This window comes from Pristis pectinata, chromosome 9 (assembly GCF_009764475.1).
Source record: "Pristis pectinata isolate sPriPec2 chromosome 9, sPriPec2.1.pri, whole genome shotgun sequence".
In the NCBI taxonomy this organism is placed as follows: Eukaryota; Metazoa; Chordata; class Chondrichthyes; order Rhinopristiformes; family Pristidae; genus Pristis; species Pristis pectinata.
This window is the reverse complement of record NC_067413.1, coordinates 7,439,105-7,459,523: the sequence shown is the minus strand read 5'-3', so window position 1 is coordinate 7,459,523 and position 20,419 is coordinate 7,439,105. Positions and strand designations below refer to the sequence as shown.

The following is a 20,419-nucleotide window of genomic DNA, read 5'->3' as shown; positions in this document are numbered from 1 at the left end:
GGTTGATCAGTATTTCCAACATTTTGAAAAGGTTGCTGTGAGTTCAAACTGGCCAAGGAAAGGATGGGCTCTTATGGTACAGAGTGTGATTAAAGGTAAAGCTCAAAAAGCTTATTCTGCTTTGTCTGCTGAGGATGCAGCTGATTATACCAAGGTAAAACAAGCTATATTGAAGGCCTATGAATTGGTACCTGAAGCTTATAGACAAAAATTTAGAGACTTGAGGAAATCTGCAGATCAGACTTATATGGAATTTGCCAATGGAAAGAGAATATGTTTTGAACGATGGTACATGGCTAAAAATGTAGATGGGGATTTTGATAAATTGAAAGAATTGATATTAGTGGAAGACTTTAAAAGATGTGTTCCAGCTGAATTAACAACATATTTAAATGAAAAGGCAGTGGAAACTTTACAAGAAACTGCTAGGTTGGCAGATGATTATGCTTTAACCCATAAATCCAAATGGGGACAACCTAAAACCTTTCAAAAGAGTTACAAGGACAATCCAGGTAAACCAGAGATTAAATTGGGAGGTAATCAAAAAGGAAAGGATGAAAAGAAGCCAGGGCTGGAGAAACCTGTTGAGCGTACTTGTTATTACTGTAGGAAACCTGGCCATGTGATATCTAATTGTGCCCTTTTGAAGAAAAAGAAGGAAGCTGTGCCCAATGCTTGCTTTCAGGCAATTAAAAATCAAAAAGGTTTAGGAGATGCTGTTAAAGATCAGTCCTTGCAAGAGGTAAAAGCGGAAAAGTTGGAGGAGGTGAGAAAGGAATTCCGTTCTTATGTATCAGAGGGTTTTGTTTCACTGAATGATGAGTCACCCCAGGTGCCAGTGAAAATTCTTAGAGTTACTGGGGCTTGCCAATCTCTCTTGCTGGACAGTGTTTTAAATTTTGGTGAAGAAACTGACACTGGTGAGGTAAATCTAGTGTGAGGCGTTACAGATGACACCATATCTGTCCCTTTACACAGGGTGATTTTAAAGTCAAAGTTCGTAGAAGGACCAGTCGAGATAGGGATAAGACCTAGGTTGCCAGTGGAAGGAGTTTCTTTGTTATTGGGAAATGACCTTGCAGATGGAGAAATTGTTCCTGTGGTACGGTTAACGACCAAACCAAGGATTGATGAGTCTGAGAATGATCCAGATGTTTACCCATCATGTGCTAGGCCGACAGTCCTGTGCAGTCTGATGTGGTTCCTTGTGACAGTCCTAAACAGGAAGAAAATTATGATGCCTTATCTGAGACTTTTCTGTCTTCACTGGAGGATCAACATCCTTATAGTGAACCTGAATTTAAAGATTTGTCTTTGTCGAGGAGGGATTTTATGGTGGAACAGACAAAGGACCCTGAGTTGACAGAATTGAAAGAAAAAGCACTCTCATGTGAGGAGATTAAAAAAGTGCCAATTGGATATTATGTCAAAAATGGAGTGTTAATGAGGAAATGGAGACCTCCCCATGTCCAAAAATTTAAAACTCGGTTGGAGAGAGTCTGCCAGCTAGCGAGAGAGAATTTGAAAACCAGCCAGATAAGAATGAAGACATATTTTGATAGACGTACTCGGCCTAGGACATTTGCAGTGGGGCAAAAGGTGTTGGTATTTTTCCCTAGCCAAAATAATCCCTTGCAATCTCGCTTTTCTGGACCCTATGTTATTGAATCTCGAGTGACTCATTTAACATATATAATCAAAACACCAGATAGATGCAAGAAAACACAACTCTGTCATGTAAACATGCTAAAGCCTTATTATGAGAGGGATTCAGTTGTGGCCTTGGTGGATGATGTAAAGGTTGTTTCTAGAATGCCTGATGTTGATGTTGAGGAAGGCCAATTTAGACCAAGTATTGTTCCATCGAAACTAAAAAACCAAAATATCCTGGAGAACCTTGAAACGAAGTTGGACCATTTACAAGTTTCACAAAGACAACAGATGAGAGAATTAATTTTTAAAATTTAAAAATCTGTTCCCAGATGTTCCAAACAGAACATCGATAATTACCCACGATGTTGATGTTGGGGATGCAAAACCAATCAAACAACACCCATATCGAATGAATGTGGAAAAAAGTAAACTTGTTGATCAGGAAATAAAATACATGTTGGAAAATGATATTATTAGACATTATACTTCAAATTGGAGTTCGCCCTGTGTTATTGTACCTAAACCTGATGGAACTGTTAGATTTTGCACAGATTACAGGAAAGTGAATGCTGTAACAAAGTCAGATGCTTACCCTATTCCTAGGGTGGATGATTGCATAGACAGAGTGGGAAAGGCAAAATTTCTTACAAAGATTGACCTATTAAAAGGGTACTGGTGTGTTCCATTAACAGATAGAGGAAGGGAGATTTCAGCCTTTGCAACCCCTTCTGGATTGTATGAATACAATGTTTTGCCATTTGGAATGAAAAATGCTCCGGCAACATTTCAAAGAATGATTAATTCAGTGATTCATGGGTTAAAACATACAGATGCCTACATTGACGACTTAGTGACTGGGAATGATACATGGGAGGATCACATCTCTGCGTTAGAAAGGTTGTTTGAAAGACTTTCCAAGGCTAACCTTACAGTTAACTTGGCTAAAAGTGAACTTGGCCATGCCACTGTGACGTATTTTGGTTATGTTGTAGGTCAAGGCAAGCAAGCTCCTGTTCAGGCAAAAGTTCAAGCAATATCTGAGTTCCCTATTCCCACAGGTACGAGGACTGTTAGAAGATTTTTGGGAATGGTTGGATATTACCGAAAATTTTGTAAAAGTTTTGCTGATATTGCTCTTCCCCTAACTAATCTTCTGAAGAAGGGAGTAAAGTTTGGACAGATTCTTGTCAAGAAGCATTTGAGAAGCTGAAAGCCATTTTATGCTACCATCCTGTGCTCAAAACACCTGACTTTGAAAAGCCATTTTCATTAGCAGTAAATGCCAGTGATGAAGCTGCAGGAGCTGTGTTGTTGCAGAAGGGTGACCTTGATGATATTGACCATCCTGTAGCTTACTTTTCAAAGAAATTTAATGAGCATCAAAAGAATTATTCCACCATAGAGAAAGAATTACTGTCACTTGTTTTAGCCTTGCAACATTTCAGTGTATATGTTTGCACCGCTCAGAAACCATTGACTGTATATACAGATCATAACCCATTGGTGTTTCTGAGCCGAGTCAAAAACAAGAACAGAAGGCTGTTAAACTGGAGTTTAATTTTGCAAGGGTTTGATCTCATGATAACTCACATTAAAGGCAAAGATAATGTGATTGCTGATTGTCTTTCTTGATGTTAAATGGGAAACATGTATCTGTACTAATCTGATAGTCTGTAGTTGTGTAGCATGATAATTATTAACATTACTAACTGTATGCGCGGTTAAAATTTTCTTGGGAAAATATTTTTTTAGGTGGGAGGTGTTACAGACTCAGTGAAAGTCCCTTTAAGATAGAGAGTGTGTGTGTATGTGTGTGTGGGGCGTGCTTACGTCAATAGAAGATAAAGGACGTAATGACGTTGTTGAAGAAGTCAGAAGGAGAGAGAGAGAGAAGGGAGAGAGACACCAGCCTGCTTGTTTTCTCTATCGATGGATGAGAAACAATAACTGTGTTTGCCACTGAAACCCATGTATGGAAGTTGGAAATAATCCGGTGGAGTTCACTTTGTTGCTGACCTGTAGAAGGAAACAGGTATTTGGTGTGGACGACCACGATTCAGATGCTTTTCGGGGTGAGGAAGTCACTACCGAGTAAACACTGGAGTGTCGTTTGGGTTCCATCATGGATCATTTGGAGTTCGTATTTACTCTCTCTATGTTTCTCTACGTCTACGTCTTATCTTCAGACAACGGTGGTTGTTGAAGAAGCCCTTGCTCATGTTTCACCTTATGGCTTGCGGAACTGAACTTTAAGAACCATTCCGGAACTGGGAGTTTTGGACTTTGCCACACACACACACGAAGAGTTTAGTTTTGGGGTTAACGTTCGAGGTTTAACATTTTTGAATTCTAACATACTAACATTTTTACTTTTATTTTACGTATTATCATAAGTAGTGATTAATAAAATAGTTTTTAACACTGAATGATGCTCAGTGTGTTTCTTTTGTTGCTGGTTCGTGACAGAAATTAAATTCTGAAGTGACAGCATAGTTCTAATAGCAACAGCAAACAAAAACATATACAAAAGATTCCAAGCAAGCACTAATAACTTCTATGTGCAGTGAAACCATTCTCACACTTCAGGAGAATGAAGTTCTCACTAATTTTATTGATTTCACATTCATTTTGCACCAGTTATGTGATTAGCTCAGGAACTAAACATGTGGCATATTATAAATTACATGCAAAAGCTCTTAACCAAGTACTACTGGCACTAAAATCAATTCAGAAATCAAATTGCAGTTTCTTTACAATGCAGATTTTACCAGTTGACGGTGTCATAATTACAGCAATTTTTTAAACCTTCATGCCAAATTCAATTACAACAGGAAATACTTCAGTGTTTTACATCTGTTCCACAATACAGTAATTATTAGTGGGAGAAGTTTATTTTTTTTCTGGAAAAGCAATCATTCTGTTTATACTACTTTGTACTCAGATTACTGCAAATTATACAACTGCTTCCATAACGATTAGTCAATGCCTACTTATAATCATCCAATATTAGGAACAGACCATACATTCTAACTGCTCAGGGAGCTACATTTTGATGAAAGGTCATTGACCTGATACGTTACCTGTTTTTCTCTCCATGGTCGCTGTTTGACCTACTGAATGTATCCTGCATTTTCCATTTTTATTTTACATTTTTGATTAGCTATTTCACTGATATTTCAAAGAGTGATTTTGGACAGCGCTATAGTTTAAAGAGCTGTTTAGTTCAATTTTAAATTAACTCAAAACTTACTTACAGCAGAAGAGCATCATATACAGGAGCTGCAGTGAGGTGGTCACTCCGAAGGTACAGGCAACAGATAGTTGGGTAACCACCAGGAAAGACAGAAAGGGTAGGCAAGGACTGTAGAATTCCCCTGTGACCATTCCCCTCAGTATTTTTTGCTTGCTTCCTTTTGCTTTTGTTTATCGCTACTATTCAGGTCCATGACATCGTTTTGGGGCTTAATTTCTAAACTGAGTAACTTCGTGGAATAAAGTAATTGATTGGATGCAGAAACAAGTTCATTAAATAGCACCAGTGTTACGGACTCAGTGAAAGTCCCTTTAAGATAGAGAGTGTGTGTGTATGTGTGTGTGGGGCGTGCTTACGTCAATAGAAGATAAAGGACGTAATGACGTTGTTGAAGAGGTCAGAAGAAGAAGAAGAGAGAGAGAGAAGGGAGAGAGACACCAGCCTGCTTGTTTTTCTCTATCGATGGATGAGAAACAATAACTGTGTTTACCACTGAAATCCATGTATGGAAAAGTTGGAAGTAATCCGGTGGAGTTCACTTTGTTGCTGACCTGTAGAAGGAAACAGGTATTTGTATGTGGACGACCACGGTTCGGATGCTTTTCGGGGTGAGGAAGTCACTACCGAGTAAACACTGAAGAGTCGTTTGGGTTCCATCGTGGAACATTTGGATTTCGTATGTACTCTCTCTATGTTTTTCTACATCTACACTTATCTTCAGACAACGGTGGTTGTTGAAGAAGCCCTTGCTCATGTTTCACCTTATGGCTTGCGGAACTGAACTTTAAGAACCATTCAGGAACTGGGAGTTTTGGACTTTGTCACACACACACACACGACGAGTTTAGTTTTGGGGTTAACGTTCGAGGTTTAACATTTTTGAATTCTAACATACTAACATTTTAACTTTTATTTTACGTATTATCATAAGTAGTGATTAATAAAATAGTTTTTAACACTAAATCATGCTCAGTGTGTTTCTTTTGTTGCTGGTTTGTGACACCAGCTCTAGAATCTGGAGTCAGAAAATACCCAATGATCCACCCATCCTAATCTGGCATGTCTTGTTAGTACCTCCTAAATCTTGTACATATTTATCAGGCATGAGCCTTGCATCTCAAGTCGAGAATATATGGATTCAAGTCGCACTCACATACGATGCATAGATCATTGTAGTTCTGAAGAAGTAATGTGTTGTCCGTCAGATAAAATGATTAAATGAAGAACTATCGGCCCATAGAGATGGATACAAAAGATTCTACAACACCAGTGGATAAATAAAAGTTCTCCTGGTGCTCTGGCCAATAATATCATGACATCATACCATTTGCAAAACTATTTTGTGCTTAAACTGGCTGTACTACAGGAATTAGACTTCAAAAGTTCTTTATTGGCTTTAAAGAACTTTAGGATGCTCTAGGATCATGGAAAATGATGGATGAATTCAAGTTTTCTTTTGTACATTTACACCTAATTAGTGAGAACCAGCAAATGTCTGCACTTCAGTTTCATGGTATATTGATAATTTACAAAAAATTGAACTGTTGATTTTTTAAACATTTTGAGAGTTGCAATATATAGAATGTAATTTATCAATAACTAGGTAATGACATCATACCGTCCTGAATTTCCAAAGAAACCATTCCACCATTCTAGTTGGTCTTAGAAATAGACTCACTAACTGTTAATAATTTTCCAAAAATGAATGTCATATATCACAACCAGAAGATCCATTATTCCACATTAAAAAATGTAAGTGATCAGCTTAAAGAGGAAAAAAATGTAAGCAAAAACAAGAGCAACCGTTGCAGGACAGAGGTGGGAGTGGAATCAAGTGAGTGAGTTCAACCCACAAGAGCATCACTGCATCATTCTGAAGTGAAACTATTTCTAAACATAGATACATCAAAAAGGAACCAATCAAGTTCATACTCCTAGATATCCCAAGAGGGATATGGGGCTTGGAGGAATATGGGCCAAATGCAGGAAATTGAGACTAGCTGGGTAGACAATGTGGTTGGCATGGACTGGTTGAGCTGAAGGGCCTGTATCCGTGCTGTATTGCTATATGACCCTATGAGGAACTAATTTTAGTTTCTTCCTTCTAAATAACAACAAGCTAAATAAAACACATTATATTTGAGCAGAAGTAAACCATGTACATCCAGCGCAACATTCAATTACCAAATGCATTAAAACAGTTCTTCCTCACAACTCATCTGGTATCTTCACTAATTCTTAGGTCACTTTTCTCTTCCTGAGCCAGTGGGAACTCAAGCTTCATAACTTTTAACTGCTCTGCTGAAGGTGGCATGAGGTACAAATGACTTCCTTCACTACAATTTCTCCTCAGCAAGAAACAAGAATGAGACTCTGCCTGAAAACCAAATGAAGAGACTGCTTCTTTCATTCATACATGGTCTAAGTGCCACAGGCAGGTCTATTTTTATTGCCTAATCCTAATTCCTGTCAACGTGGTGACAATGTTGACAATGTGACAATCTTGAACCATCGCATGTGGTCTCTAAAACGTGGAGGGGTCTGGACAGAATGGATGGGGGAGGTTGTTCCCTTTAATGGGGGAAGTAGAGGACTCATGGTCACAAGTATAAAATGGAAGAGAATAAGTGTGTAAGTGGAAGAGAATTAATAGTGACATGAAGGAAACATTTTTACACAGCCTGTGGCTGTAATCTGGAATGCACTACCTGCTGACGTGGTGGAGGCAGGTTCCAATGTAGCCTTCAAGAAGGAAATGAAAATGTATTTGCTGAGAAAATCTTACAAGGCCATTGAGAAGGGACCAGAGAGCAGAACTGGAAGTTGCTCTGGTAGCAGAGCTAGGAATAGTTTAATGGGCCAAATAACCTTCATCTATTTATGCCTAATCTATAATTCTACTCTAGGTGGAGCCTGGCAGACATTTAAACTACAAAGATTCAAAGGGTTAAGGGGAGAGCGCAGGGTAAGTCAAGGCCAAGACTGGACAAGTCACAATCATATTGAGCAGTGAAGCAGGCTCGAAGGCCTGATTAGTCTATTCCTGCTTTTTATGTTCTGAAAGTAAGTATGAACAATTATCAATACATGCCCATGGAGAAGAATCAATGCCTATATATAATTCTACACACTTAGATGACAATCTCCTCCAATAAAAATGGCTTACTCTCTCAGCCACACCAATAAATACTAATAATGTGCCTTTGCACGCCATGTACTGTCTGATAGAACCCAGTGAGAAAAAACACTTACTTAACCATGAAATGTCAGTATGTGGCATAAAACATATAGTTAATCATAATAAATCACCCCTATGAGAAATGGAAACTTTGACAGGACTTATGAAAAAGAAAGACATAGTGGCAATTTCATTTAAAATTCAAGAACTAAAAAATACAAACACTATATTAGTGCAGCTGTACAAGCACCAATTTACCTATTTCGTTGCTCCTTTGGTTTCACTGCACCACCAATATAGTGTTCCCACTGGGGGAAGTGACCCAAATATTTATTTGGAAATTTGGAAATTTCTGCCAAGTATGTAAGATTAGAAGATAAGGAAACAACAACGTACACTTGTTGCTTGTTGACTGGAACAACCAAAGATCACCTAAGCCGCTTCCAGTAATATTTGCTGCCAATTCCAATTAAACATGCACTGCAATTTATTCTTTTATGAAAATGGCCTGCGTACAAGCATCAATTCAGATTGACCAAAATTAATCAATGTTGGTTCAAAATTGTAGGCAATTTTGTTTTTAAGTTCACGTATTTGAAAATATTTTCTTATGGTCTGGATCAAGTTGTGAACACCATAAGGTACATCTTACCATTTCTGCAGCTGATTGTTTGATGTCTGACTTAACTAAGTGAAAACCAAACCAAAATACCTGTTGCAGTTTTTGTTTTGACAGGACTACTGGCGTATTCTGAGGCCTGATTTGACTGCTGCATTGCCAAAGGTGTGCTACCAACAGATACCTCATCTTCTTTCTTCCTTGTTGTTGGCATGATTAACTGAACAGCTCCTCCAGACTGCTGTAAAGAGAAAAGGAAACACCCGGCATTAGAACTAATTCATCCTAGTTCAAGTATAGCATAGCTAAAAGGCAAAGATACCTTCTCCTGCTCCTAACATGTGCCTTAGTCATAAGCCACAGGAAGAATCATCTGGCAAGACATGATGCACTTTTCATTTCGGCCACCTTACGGCCTCCCTATTTAACATGGCCCATTTAGTATAATTATTGTGCTGTTTTGCATTATAGGTTCATATCCATATGAAAATGAGCTTACATTGTACAAACTTATTTTATATTAGATCTTGGCAGGTAACTTTCAGAAAAATGTTTCATGCCATAATTCTGGACCAGCTTCATTTCCAGGATACAGACATGAAAACGCTCAGCCTCTTTTCAGCTAAGGTGCATTCTTAATCCTCTGTGCCATCCCCTCCCAAATCCATTAAAGTACTTATTAAAGTCTATCTCTTTAACAAAGCTTTTGGTCATGTGTTTCAATGCCTTTTTTGTGGTTTAATGCTTGTTCTTTAATGCTCTTCTGAAATTCTTGGAGCATTTTTTTCACACTAAAGTTGCAAAATAAATGCAAGATGGTTGCTATTCTAAAATAATCTCTCAATGTGTTTTTATGCAATGCATAATCCTTTTAATTATAGAGAGCTACAAAGACAATAGCCTCACGGAACCAATTCTGGTAGATATTAAGGCACCAGATGGTCTGACTATGTGCTTTGGAAAGAAATACAGAGAAATACTTCCATTTATATAACTTAACACTTCATTAAAATGTTTCACACAATGAAATGGAGTGAACTATTTTGTGGTAACAAAGCCCTACAAACATAAGTAAAATGGTTAGCTGTAATTTCTTTCTTTTGCAGTACTAGTGGACAGAAAAATGTTGGGCAGCACATCACAGGTTCTCCCGCTCTTTTCCAAACAGTCCCAATGCATTGTTAAAAGCTACTGAACCAAACCGCCAGGACCTCAGTTCAACATCCCTTCTTTTGGTGGGTAATTCTAATAAGGCAACCTTTCCTCCTTAAAAGATGTGTCAGCTTGGAATTATGCAATCAAGAGCCAGTATTAAACTTAAAATAACGTGTTACTTGAAGTGGAACAATCTGAACTAAGATTCAAACGGAATACAGTGGACAAGTGAGGAGCTTAACATGACAATGTAAGAAGTCCTAACTTAGAAATCAAGGAGGACATTTGGTGTTACTTAGGAACTTAATATTGGTCAAAGGGAGAAATTGGTCTTTGCCGTCAGTGCAAAATATATGCAAGAGCTCCAGCATTGATTCTTCTCACAACTGTACATTTGACTGCACTGAAGCCAATGGAACCAAATGAGTACAACTGGAGCAACTTCTCAGACATGCAAATTTATTTGCCACTATGTTTTAATTTCCATAAACAAAGATCATAATATTTGTTTTCCACAAAATGATCAAGGAGCAATAAAATCAACAATGGTTTTTATGTTAGGATTTTTCAAACACGGATAGCTCTAGTTTCCGATTAATAACCTTGCCTTAATAAGGTACCATTATCAGATGAAGTGAACTTACCTTTAAGTCCATTTGCACATTAACTTTGCAGATTAAGTCCATAAAGCACATTACCTTTAAGTCCACTTGTGTATATTGTTTTAGAGTGTATTGTGGCCTGATGTATAGGACACATTGGTTCTGTTCAGCTCTTGTATCCCAGAAACACACATTACCACTTCTTAGCAACTTTCAAGCATTTCATTCCAGAACATGCCAGCCCTACCTTTATGTTCCAGACTTGGGATTTCCAGGCTAAGTAACTGGATATTTGTAAATGTAGATTGTGATGGCAGAAGTATTCAAACTATCTCCACAGAATTCTCATATCTTTTGAGCTGAAGTATCAGTCACAAGATACTGATTATTATACAAGGTGCTCATGCAGTGGCAGATCCTTGATATTCAGGTACATATACCAAAGTAGATACCCTTACAGCACCCCACAACAGTAAGAACAGTTGACTCTCTCCTGTGTGTCAGTCTCTCCTTCTACTTTCCTCTCCCCCAGCCAGCCCAATGCTCAATATTTCAATGTTGTGAGTTACTTCATCTATTAGTCATAGATGAGTTTACTACAGAATTGTAGTGGATAAAAAGAACAACACCACAATCATAAAAAAGAGAACCATTCATCCCCTTTTAAGCTTGTTTTCTTGGTTAAAGATGATAAAATATTAAATAATTTATCTTGCATTAATTTCATCACAACTTCTAGGTAAACCCAGAGACCTATGAAGGCACAGGAAAGAAGATTTCATTACCAGAATCCGACAAATATTAGGGGATTCATGCTTCTTCAAAGTGTGGAACGCACATTAAACAATTTCATTGCAGAACTGTTTAAAATTGATGTGGTACAATATACAATCAACTGTTTGACCAGAATAATAAGCTTCATGAGACAAAGGTGGCAAATTGGTGATTACATACAAAATAACTCGAGTCGAACTGAACTGTGGATCAGGTTCAAGGAATTAAAAGGCCATTCTTGTTCTTTTGTTAATAAAAAAGGGAAAGGGGAAATATAAGAAAGAGAATATGGATGAGACCAATCGGTCCCTTGTACCTGCTCCACCATTCAGTAAGGTCAAGGCTGATTTGCTACCTCAGCAACATTTTCTTGCACTCGTCACATATCCTTTGATTCCTTAATATCTAAAAGACTTACAATTATCATCCTGAACATACTCATTAACTGATCCTCCACAGACCTCCTGGGTAGGGAATTCCAAAGATACACCACCCTCTGCCTAAAGAAATTTCTTCTCATCTCTGTCCTGAATGGTTAACACCTTATTTTGAGATTGTGACCACCGGTTCTAGAAGCCCAGGGAAACATTATTACTGCACCTACCCTGTCAAATCCTGTAAGAATCTTGTACACTTCAGCAAGATCACCCAAACTCAAGAAATTATAGGGCCAGTCAACTTAATTTTCCCTCATACTCCTCCATTCCTGGACTCAATCTAATGAAGCTTTGCTGTACTCGTTCTATCGCAATTCCATTAATTCAGACCTGTACACAAACTATTCACAATATTCCAGATGCAAGTTCACCAGCACCCTATATCATTGGAGTAGGACGTCTTTATTCTCAAACACTATTGCAATGAAGACCAACATATCATTTGCATTACTAATTGTTTGACTTCTCTCCATGCTAACCTTCAGTGATTCATGGTGGAAGGTCAGCCAGATCCTTCTGATGACTAACATTTTTCAATTTGTCAGCAATTAAAATTTATTTTTTTTTCCATTAACACAAATGACCTCATTCTTTTCCCCATTATGTTCCATCCATCATGTCCTCACCCATCTATCATGACGGTCTTTAGGTGCATAAAGGTGGATAAATCCTCAGGGCTAGACCAAGTATATCCTAGGATGTTTGGGAAGCAAAGGAAGAAATCGTTGGGGCCCTGGCAGAGATTTTTGTGTCTGCCTTATTCCTGGAAGACTAGAGGGTAGCTAATGTTGTGTCTTTGTTTAAGAAGGGGTGCAAAGACAGGCAAAGAGAACAACAGGCCAGTGAGCCTAACATCAATGGTGGGTAAGTTACTGGGAATTCTGAGAGACAGGATCTATCTGCATTTGGAAAGGCAATGTCTGATGAGGGATGGTCAGCATGGCTTTGTACATGGGAAATCGAGTCTCACAAACTTAAATTAATTTTTTTGAAGAAGTGACCAAGATGATTGACAAGGTGTTGTCTGCATGGACTTTAACAAGGCTTATGATAAGGTCCTGCATAGTAAACTGGTCCAGAAGGGGAGATCACATGGGATCCAAAGCGATCCAGTCAATTGGATACAAAATTAGTTTGATGGAAGGAGCCAGAGGGTGATAATGAAGTGTTATTTTTCAGATTGGAGGCCTGTGACCAGCGTTGGGCCACAGGGACCAGTGCTGCGTCTCCTGTTATTTGTTATATATGCTAACGTTTTGGATGAGAATCTAGTCGCCATGATTAGCAAGTTTGCAGATGAGACCAAAATGGGTGAAGGAGGTTGTCTAAGGTTAAAAACAGGATTTTGATCAACTGGGAAAGTAGGCAAAGGAATGGCAGGTGGAATTTAACTCAGACAAGTGCAAAGTGATGCACTTTGGTAGGTTAAACCAGGGCAGGACATACACAGTGAGCGACAGGGCCCTGGAGAGTGTTGTCAAAAAGAGAGACCTAGGTGTACAAGTACATAGTCCCCTCAAAGAAGTAATGAAGAAGGCATGTGGCACACTTGCCTTCATCAGACAGGGCACTGAGTACACGAGTTGGGATGTCACATTAAAACTGTGAAAGACGTTGGTGAGATAGCACCTGGAATATTGTGCGCAGTTCTGGTCACCATACTATATCAAGGATCAGATTAAGCTAGAGAGGGTGCAGAAAAAATTTACAAGGATGTTGCCTGGATTGGAGGGCTTGAGTTATAAGAGAGTGGATAGGCTGGGTCTGTTTTCCCTGAAGCAGAGGAGGCTGAGAGGTGACAATGTTAGAAGTACATAAAATTATGTAGAAAGCCAGTTCTTCATGGCAGGGGTGTCAAGGTGAGAGGGAAAAGATTTAAAGGGGATCTGAGAGGTAAATTTTTCACACAGGAGTAGTTAGTATCTGGAAATAAGCTGCCAGTAGAAGTAGTGGAGGCAGGAACAGTAACATTTAAGAGGCATCTTGACAGATTCTTTGATGGGGAAAAGTTTAGAGGAACATGGGCAAATGTAGGCAAATGGGACAAGCTCAGAAAGGCACCTTTGTCAGCAAGTTGAGCTGAAGAACCTGTTTCATGCTGTTTAACTCTGTCTTTTACTTGTCAACATGCCTCTTATATGTTGTTACTGTGTAAAGTTCATGTGAACAATGTTTACTGCCCTGCCCTCACAAATCCTCTTCGTCACTTCTTCAAATTCGTGAGATATGATTTCCCATGCACAAAGCCATGTTCACTATCCTTCATCAGTTCTTGCTTTTCCAAATGCAAAAAAATCCTGTCCCTCAGAATCCCCGCTAATAACTTTCCCACCATTGAAGTAAAGCTCCCCAGCCTATAGCTCCCTGCCCTTCTTTAATAAAGGCATAACATTAGCTATCCTCCAGTCTTCTGGTACCTCACCTGTGGCTAACGAACATAGAAAATTCTCTGCCAAAGCCCCAGCAATCTCCTCTCTTGCTTCCCACAACAACCTAGGATACACCTGGTCAGGTCCCAAGGATTTATCCACCTTTATGCGTTTCAAGACCTCCAAGACTTCCTCCTCCTTTTTAATGTTGATATGCTCTAGGATATCATTGTTGCCTCTCCTGGACCCACTGGCTTCCGTGTCCTTCTCCACAGTAAATAGGGACAAGAAGTATTCATTTAAGACCTCACCCATTTCCTGTAGTTCCTCGCACAGATCACCAAATTGTTGCTTAAGGGGACCTACTCTCTCCCTAGCTTGTGTGGCACCTAATTGAAGGTCTTTGAAAGTCCACATACACCATATTAACTGGTTCCTCCTTACTTATTCTGCCAGCTATAACCTCAAAAAGCTCCAGATTTATCAAACATGAGTTCTCTTTCATAAATCCATGTTGTTTCTGCCAATTCTATTCTTATTGTCTGTCTCCCCTGCACTTCCTTAATAATAGATTCCAGCATTAAGTTGTGATGAAAGTAAGGGAAATGGGAAGGCTGGATTCAAGGGCAATGCACCATAAGGCTGGATAAAATGCAATTCAGAGGCACATTGATAAAGTCATGAGAGGATTCTGGATTTGCAATGAATGAACCTTCAAAGCGGATGATGACAGATGAAGAACCAGGACTTAAAAGACATGGTTCAGATAGATCCCAACCTGGATGGTTTGGGAATGAGCAAAGAACATGAAGCTCTTATTAGCTACAGTTTCAGCATCAGCGGTAAATCAATGTAAGTTTCTGCTAAGATTGACTGATAATGTGATATTTGAGAGACAGAAGGTAGGTATTCAGCCATATTTTGAGTCTTTATCCTATTATTCTATTGGCTGGGTTCTCTACCTAAAGGCTGAATCAAGTAATGAAGGTAATAATTGGAAGGCTAAAGGGAGCAAAGGCTCCTGTAAAAATGGGTATTCAGTTTGTGCTTGCAGGGAAAAGCAAAAACTACAGAAGTCAGGCCTATTAGGAACAGATGCTCTATGATTGCAGATGATCTGTCAGAAGGTATTTAGGCAAATCTGTACTAAAAGTAAAACATGGAAGATGATAACTCTTGAAGAAATGACTACCCCATGCATCGGAGGACAGTTTGAGGCAGTTCATGAAAGTAATAATATTTGTGGTCATGAAAACCGGAAGGAAAAAAAATGGAAAAATCCACTAATGTTACATTCTAATTGCTTACATGGCCTCCTATAGTATGCATATGTTCTCCAGATCCTTCTTAGAAGCCCAGAAAAAAGGCATAAATTACCTTTCTGCCAGTCTTCACTGAAGTTATGCCAGGAGATTGGGAGAACTCCCAGATTTAGATCATTTATCAACATATCAATCACATTTCACAACTCTGTAAACTAAAAAGATCTTGTGATAATTTCTTGTTCTTAAGTGGGCTTTCCAACAGTTCAGTAACTTTAAATGTAGATAGTTAAGCCACACACACACACACCAAGACAACCCAGATGCCATCCTTATTACAGCAGGAAGAGGAACATAAAGTGGCCAGCATAAAGCATTGCTGCAATAACACAGCAGTCCAAAAGACCATAAGATATAGGAGCAGAATTAGGCCATTCGGCCTATCGAAACTGCTCTGCCATTCAATCACAGCGGATTTTTTTTTAAACCCCATTCTCCCAGCTTCTGCCTGTAACCCTTAACCAATCAAGAACCTATTGATCTCTGCCTTAAATACACGCAATAACTTGGCCTGCACAGCCCTCTGTGGCAACGAATTCCACAGATTCACCACCCTCTGGCTGAAGAAATTCCTCCTCATTTCAATTTTAAAGGGACATCCCTTTATTCTGAGGCTGTGCCCTCGGATCCTAGACTCTCCTACTAATGGAAACATCCTCTCCACGTCCACTCTATCCAGGCCTTTCAGTATTCAGTGGGTTTCAATGAGATCCCCCTTCATTCTTCTGAACTCCAAGAACAGGCCCAGAGACATCAAATGCTCCTCATATGTTAAGCCATTCATTTCTGGGATCATTCATGTGAACCTCCTCTGGATCCTCTCCAGAGTGAGCACATCCTTCCTCAGATACGGGGCTCAGAATTCACAATATTCCAAATGCAGTCTGACCAACGCCTTATAAAGCTTCAGCAGTACATCCTTGGTTTTATGTTCTAGTCCTCCTGAAATGAATGCTAGCAATGCATTTGCCTTCTTTTATTGTTATTGTTTTACCTTGTACTACCTCAATGCAATGTGTAATGAAAAACACGATGATGCTGGAGGAACTCAGCAGGCCAAGCATGATCTGTAGAGAAAAGCAGGCGGTCAACGCTTCAGATCAGGATCCTTCTTCAAGACAGAAGCTTTTCCCTCCTATATATTGGGTTCCCCCTTTTCCTATCTTCAGTCCTGAAGAAGGGTCCTGACCCAAAATGTTGACCGCCTGTTTTTCTCTATGAATGCTGCCTGGACTGCTGAGTTCCTCCAGCATCATCGTGTTTTTCATCTAGATTCCAGCATCTGTAGTCCTTTGTTTCTCGAGCACTGTGTAATGAATTGATCTGTATGAACGGTATGCAAGACAAGTTTTTCATCGTACCTCAGTACATGTGACAAGAATAAACCAATTTACTTCTCATTTCTGTCTTTCTTGAAATACACTGGTATGATTGTTTGCTTTAAAGATAACAATTAATTAAATTCAACTTTACAATGTCAATAAGTCATAACTACTTATTTCAAAAGATAATATTAATTTTGACATAAGCATGTATAGGAACATAGAGTGCAGAAGTATTACATTTAATAGATTAAAATGCTTGAGTAGAATACACTTCTCAGCTGGCTCATTGCTTTCACACTTTAAACAGACTTACAATTGATAATTACAAATATATTTGTACACACATGTATACAAACATATTTAGGAGACACGCATCAAACACATCTGACGACAGGTCAACTCCCAGATACCAACTAACCTGCTGAGTATTTCCAGAATTTTTGTTTTTATTTTAGATTTCCAGCATCTGTGTTCAGAAGAGCCAGTCTAACATCAATAGCAGTATTAATACACTGATAGGTGAAATTGGGGTTGAAAAATTAAGAAACTAACTTTCATTTCTGCTAATTACATTCTGAGGCTTTTACTGATTCCCGGGGGTGTCCTCTCAAGCCTTTTTGGTTTTCTGAAAAACTAAGTAGGTGGCATTCAATTAATTTTATCTTACAAGCCTTACAATTTCTAACAATGAGAATATACAGCACAAGATGTCATTGATAAATTAGTGAATAATTTAGATTGATTGGGGGGCTATATTGGGATGGTTAAATTAGGTAATATCCTCAGTCATTAGTGTTTCAGGATTAGTTTCTAGATACCTGCACAAATAAACCATGTCAAGAAACTAATCATATTGGATCAAATTTAATGGGTTAGATTTTGTTCATTGTTGCCAACAGTTCTGCACAAATGGCCAGCATTAACCCACGCAAGTGCTGACAAGTTTCAGGGCTCCCATGCAAATACACAAGTCCCAATCTTCTTGGCTGAGCACTGCCAGCATTTTCCCAGCTGCACTCTGCTGCTGGAATCCAGTAGTGAAACAGGATATTATTAAGATTCTCCAACATTTACACTGGGGAGTCTGTTCTCTGATCCTGCAGCAGGTTGGACCCATTAAGAATTTTTTTTTAATTATTTGTGTTTGACTGAGATTTTTAATTATTTAAAAGTAAATCTAAGTTTTATTTTAGTTGATTATTTAACATATTGAAAACTTTTTTTTCCATTTTTAAGAATTCTTAAAAGCTTCTAAATGCCAAAGATGTTCAAAATCATTGAGAAGCCATTGAGAAAGTTGGCAGTATGACTCTGCCATATGTTTAAAGTTTTCAAAGGAGTTTCATAGACAGGACTTGTTGCACCCACCCAGATGTCCAGATTATGTCACTCGAGGTCCTGTGTGGTGCACGAGCTTCAGTGGTTGACATCAAGATGGTGCAGATAATTTCAGGATATTGGGAAATGAACAGACTAAATGTGCAGAGAGTGGTGACAGTGGCTCCCACTCAAAGCAAAATGTGGGTCAAAGCTTATTTAAAACCTTACCAAGCTGCAGATGAGTGTGGAACGGGCTGCCATCGGATGTGGTAAATGCAGGCTCACTCTTAAGTTTTAACAATAAATTGGATGGATACATGGACGGGAGAGGTCTGGAGGGTTATGGACTGGGTGCAGGTCAATGGGACTAGCGGAATAAAGTTTTGGCACAGGCTAGAAGGACCAAATGGCCTGTTTTCTGTGCTGTAGTGTTCTATGGTTCTATCTAATACTTGCAAGTAAACAAACAGTTACAAATTAGCAACAAAACAACAATGATATTTACAGAGTATGGTTTAGTTTCCAAATTTAATTGATAAAAAATATTTAAGAAAGGCACTTATTCCTCTCTCTCCCTCTCTTTGCATTTGAGATCTATTAATTTCCTAGCTATCAACAAAACACAAAATAGGTGGCAGAGTTTTCTTTCTTGTTTAAAAATGTATCTCATTTGCTCAAAAAGAAATCTCAAATTAAGACATTACCTCATTCAACTTTGTGTTTTACTTCCCAGAAGAAAAGTAAACGTTGCTTTTCACAAATGTAAAACAGTAAAAAGGATTTATGAATGAGCATCTACCATATCAAAAATGTAACAAATGGGTTTTCATTTTCATATAATCTAAATTAAAACAATTCACTGTTCATGTTTAATTATAATGGGAATTTACAGTACTTTGATATTTAATTTCAATAAAGTCACAGAGAGAGAAGTCTACAGCAAACTTCAAGCAGATATACTGGATCCTTCACACACATATCTCAATACCTGTGGTCTATGTTTCACATTCCCCTTCTGAGGCTGGTGAAGAAGCCATGTGTAGAAGATTGGGTCCACATTGACTGCAATTCCCTGCACAGAGGCCAAAAGAACAGCCCCTAGAAGAAAAGATAGAATTGTTTACTGAAATTATTAATGATACATCATACATCACAGTATCTATATAACACAAAATCATATTTTCTTATAACATGGCAGAGGTATGTATCATATGATATGATACTCTGTAATGATGTTGAAAAAATAAAAGACAGAGCAGCACAGATCTGATGAGATACATGATCTGAGGGCACCTTGGGACCCCACCTCAGAATACTGTAATGCTGTGCTGGGTAGGTAGGTCAAGGGCACAGTGGGGATGTTGTCACCAAAAATAAAATTGGAGAAGGGCTCAGGAGCAGGCCACCTTCCACACCCTGATGACAAGAGACACACAGGAAAGTTGCGTGGTGTAGATGACTGGGAATAACAAAGCTTCTCAGCAGTAAATGACTGGAGTGCCATGACTGAAAAACTCTCCAAAACAAATCACCCATCCTGGCCGGAAATTTACAATGTATTTGTACCCAAGAGCTCAAATCATAACATTACATGGAAGATTTGCCCTATATAACTCAGACATATGCACAAAACTCCATGATATTTACAACTCTTGAGTGATCATTCCCACTGAAATTTATTCCATTCGACTGCTTTACCTCCTCCCCAGCTAAAAGCCTGCACAGGTATTATTTACTGAAATCACACAGTGAAAAGAGTATTAAATAAAACTACAGCAGGAACAGAATAACTTTTGGAGAGCTTTATTTAGAAAATGCATTATCCACATTGTGAACTGCACAGCATTTTCTACATCTAAATGAAGGAATGTATGCTTTGATTTGGCATCTTCTCCAAGTCCTGATTGAGTTTTGATGATTTCTGCTGATTTACATCTATATTGACATTTTGTATTGAGACTGGCCATAAATTTGAGCATATTTCGACAAAGGCACAATCAGAATATGATGGGTGTAATTTCGAACAGTACAACACAGGTGTGGGCCCTTCAGCCCATCGTGTCTGCACCAACCCTGATGCCAATCTAATTAATCCCATCTGCCTGCACAAGGTCCATATCCCACTATTTCCTGTCTATTCATGTGTCTGTCTGAATGCCTCTTAAATGTTGCTATAGTACCTGCATCTACCACCTCCCCTGGCAGCGTGTTCCAGGCACCCACCACTCTGTGTAAAACACTTGCCTCACACATCTCCTTTAACCTTTCCCTCCCTCTCACCTTAAACGTATGCTGTCTAGTGTTTGACATTTCCATCCTGGGAGAAAGACTTTGACTACCTACCCTATTCAAGTCTCTCATAATTTTATATACTTTTATCAGGTTACCCCTCAGTTTCTGATGTTGCAGGAA

At 38.7% G+C, this 20,419-nt stretch overlaps 1 protein-coding gene across 1 annotated transcript in view; it reads right to left on the bottom strand.

The window, feature by feature from the left end:
• LOC127574065 (intermembrane lipid transfer protein VPS13B-like) overlaps nt 1-20,419 on the bottom strand; it is a 795,946-nt gene that overhangs the window by 406,555 nt on the left and 368,972 nt on the right. The window contains 2 exon segments of the mRNA XM_052022696.1: nt 8,797-8,944; nt 18,996-19,105. Coding sequence (XP_051878656.1) covers nt 8,797-8,944; nt 18,996-19,105 — 258 coding nt within the window.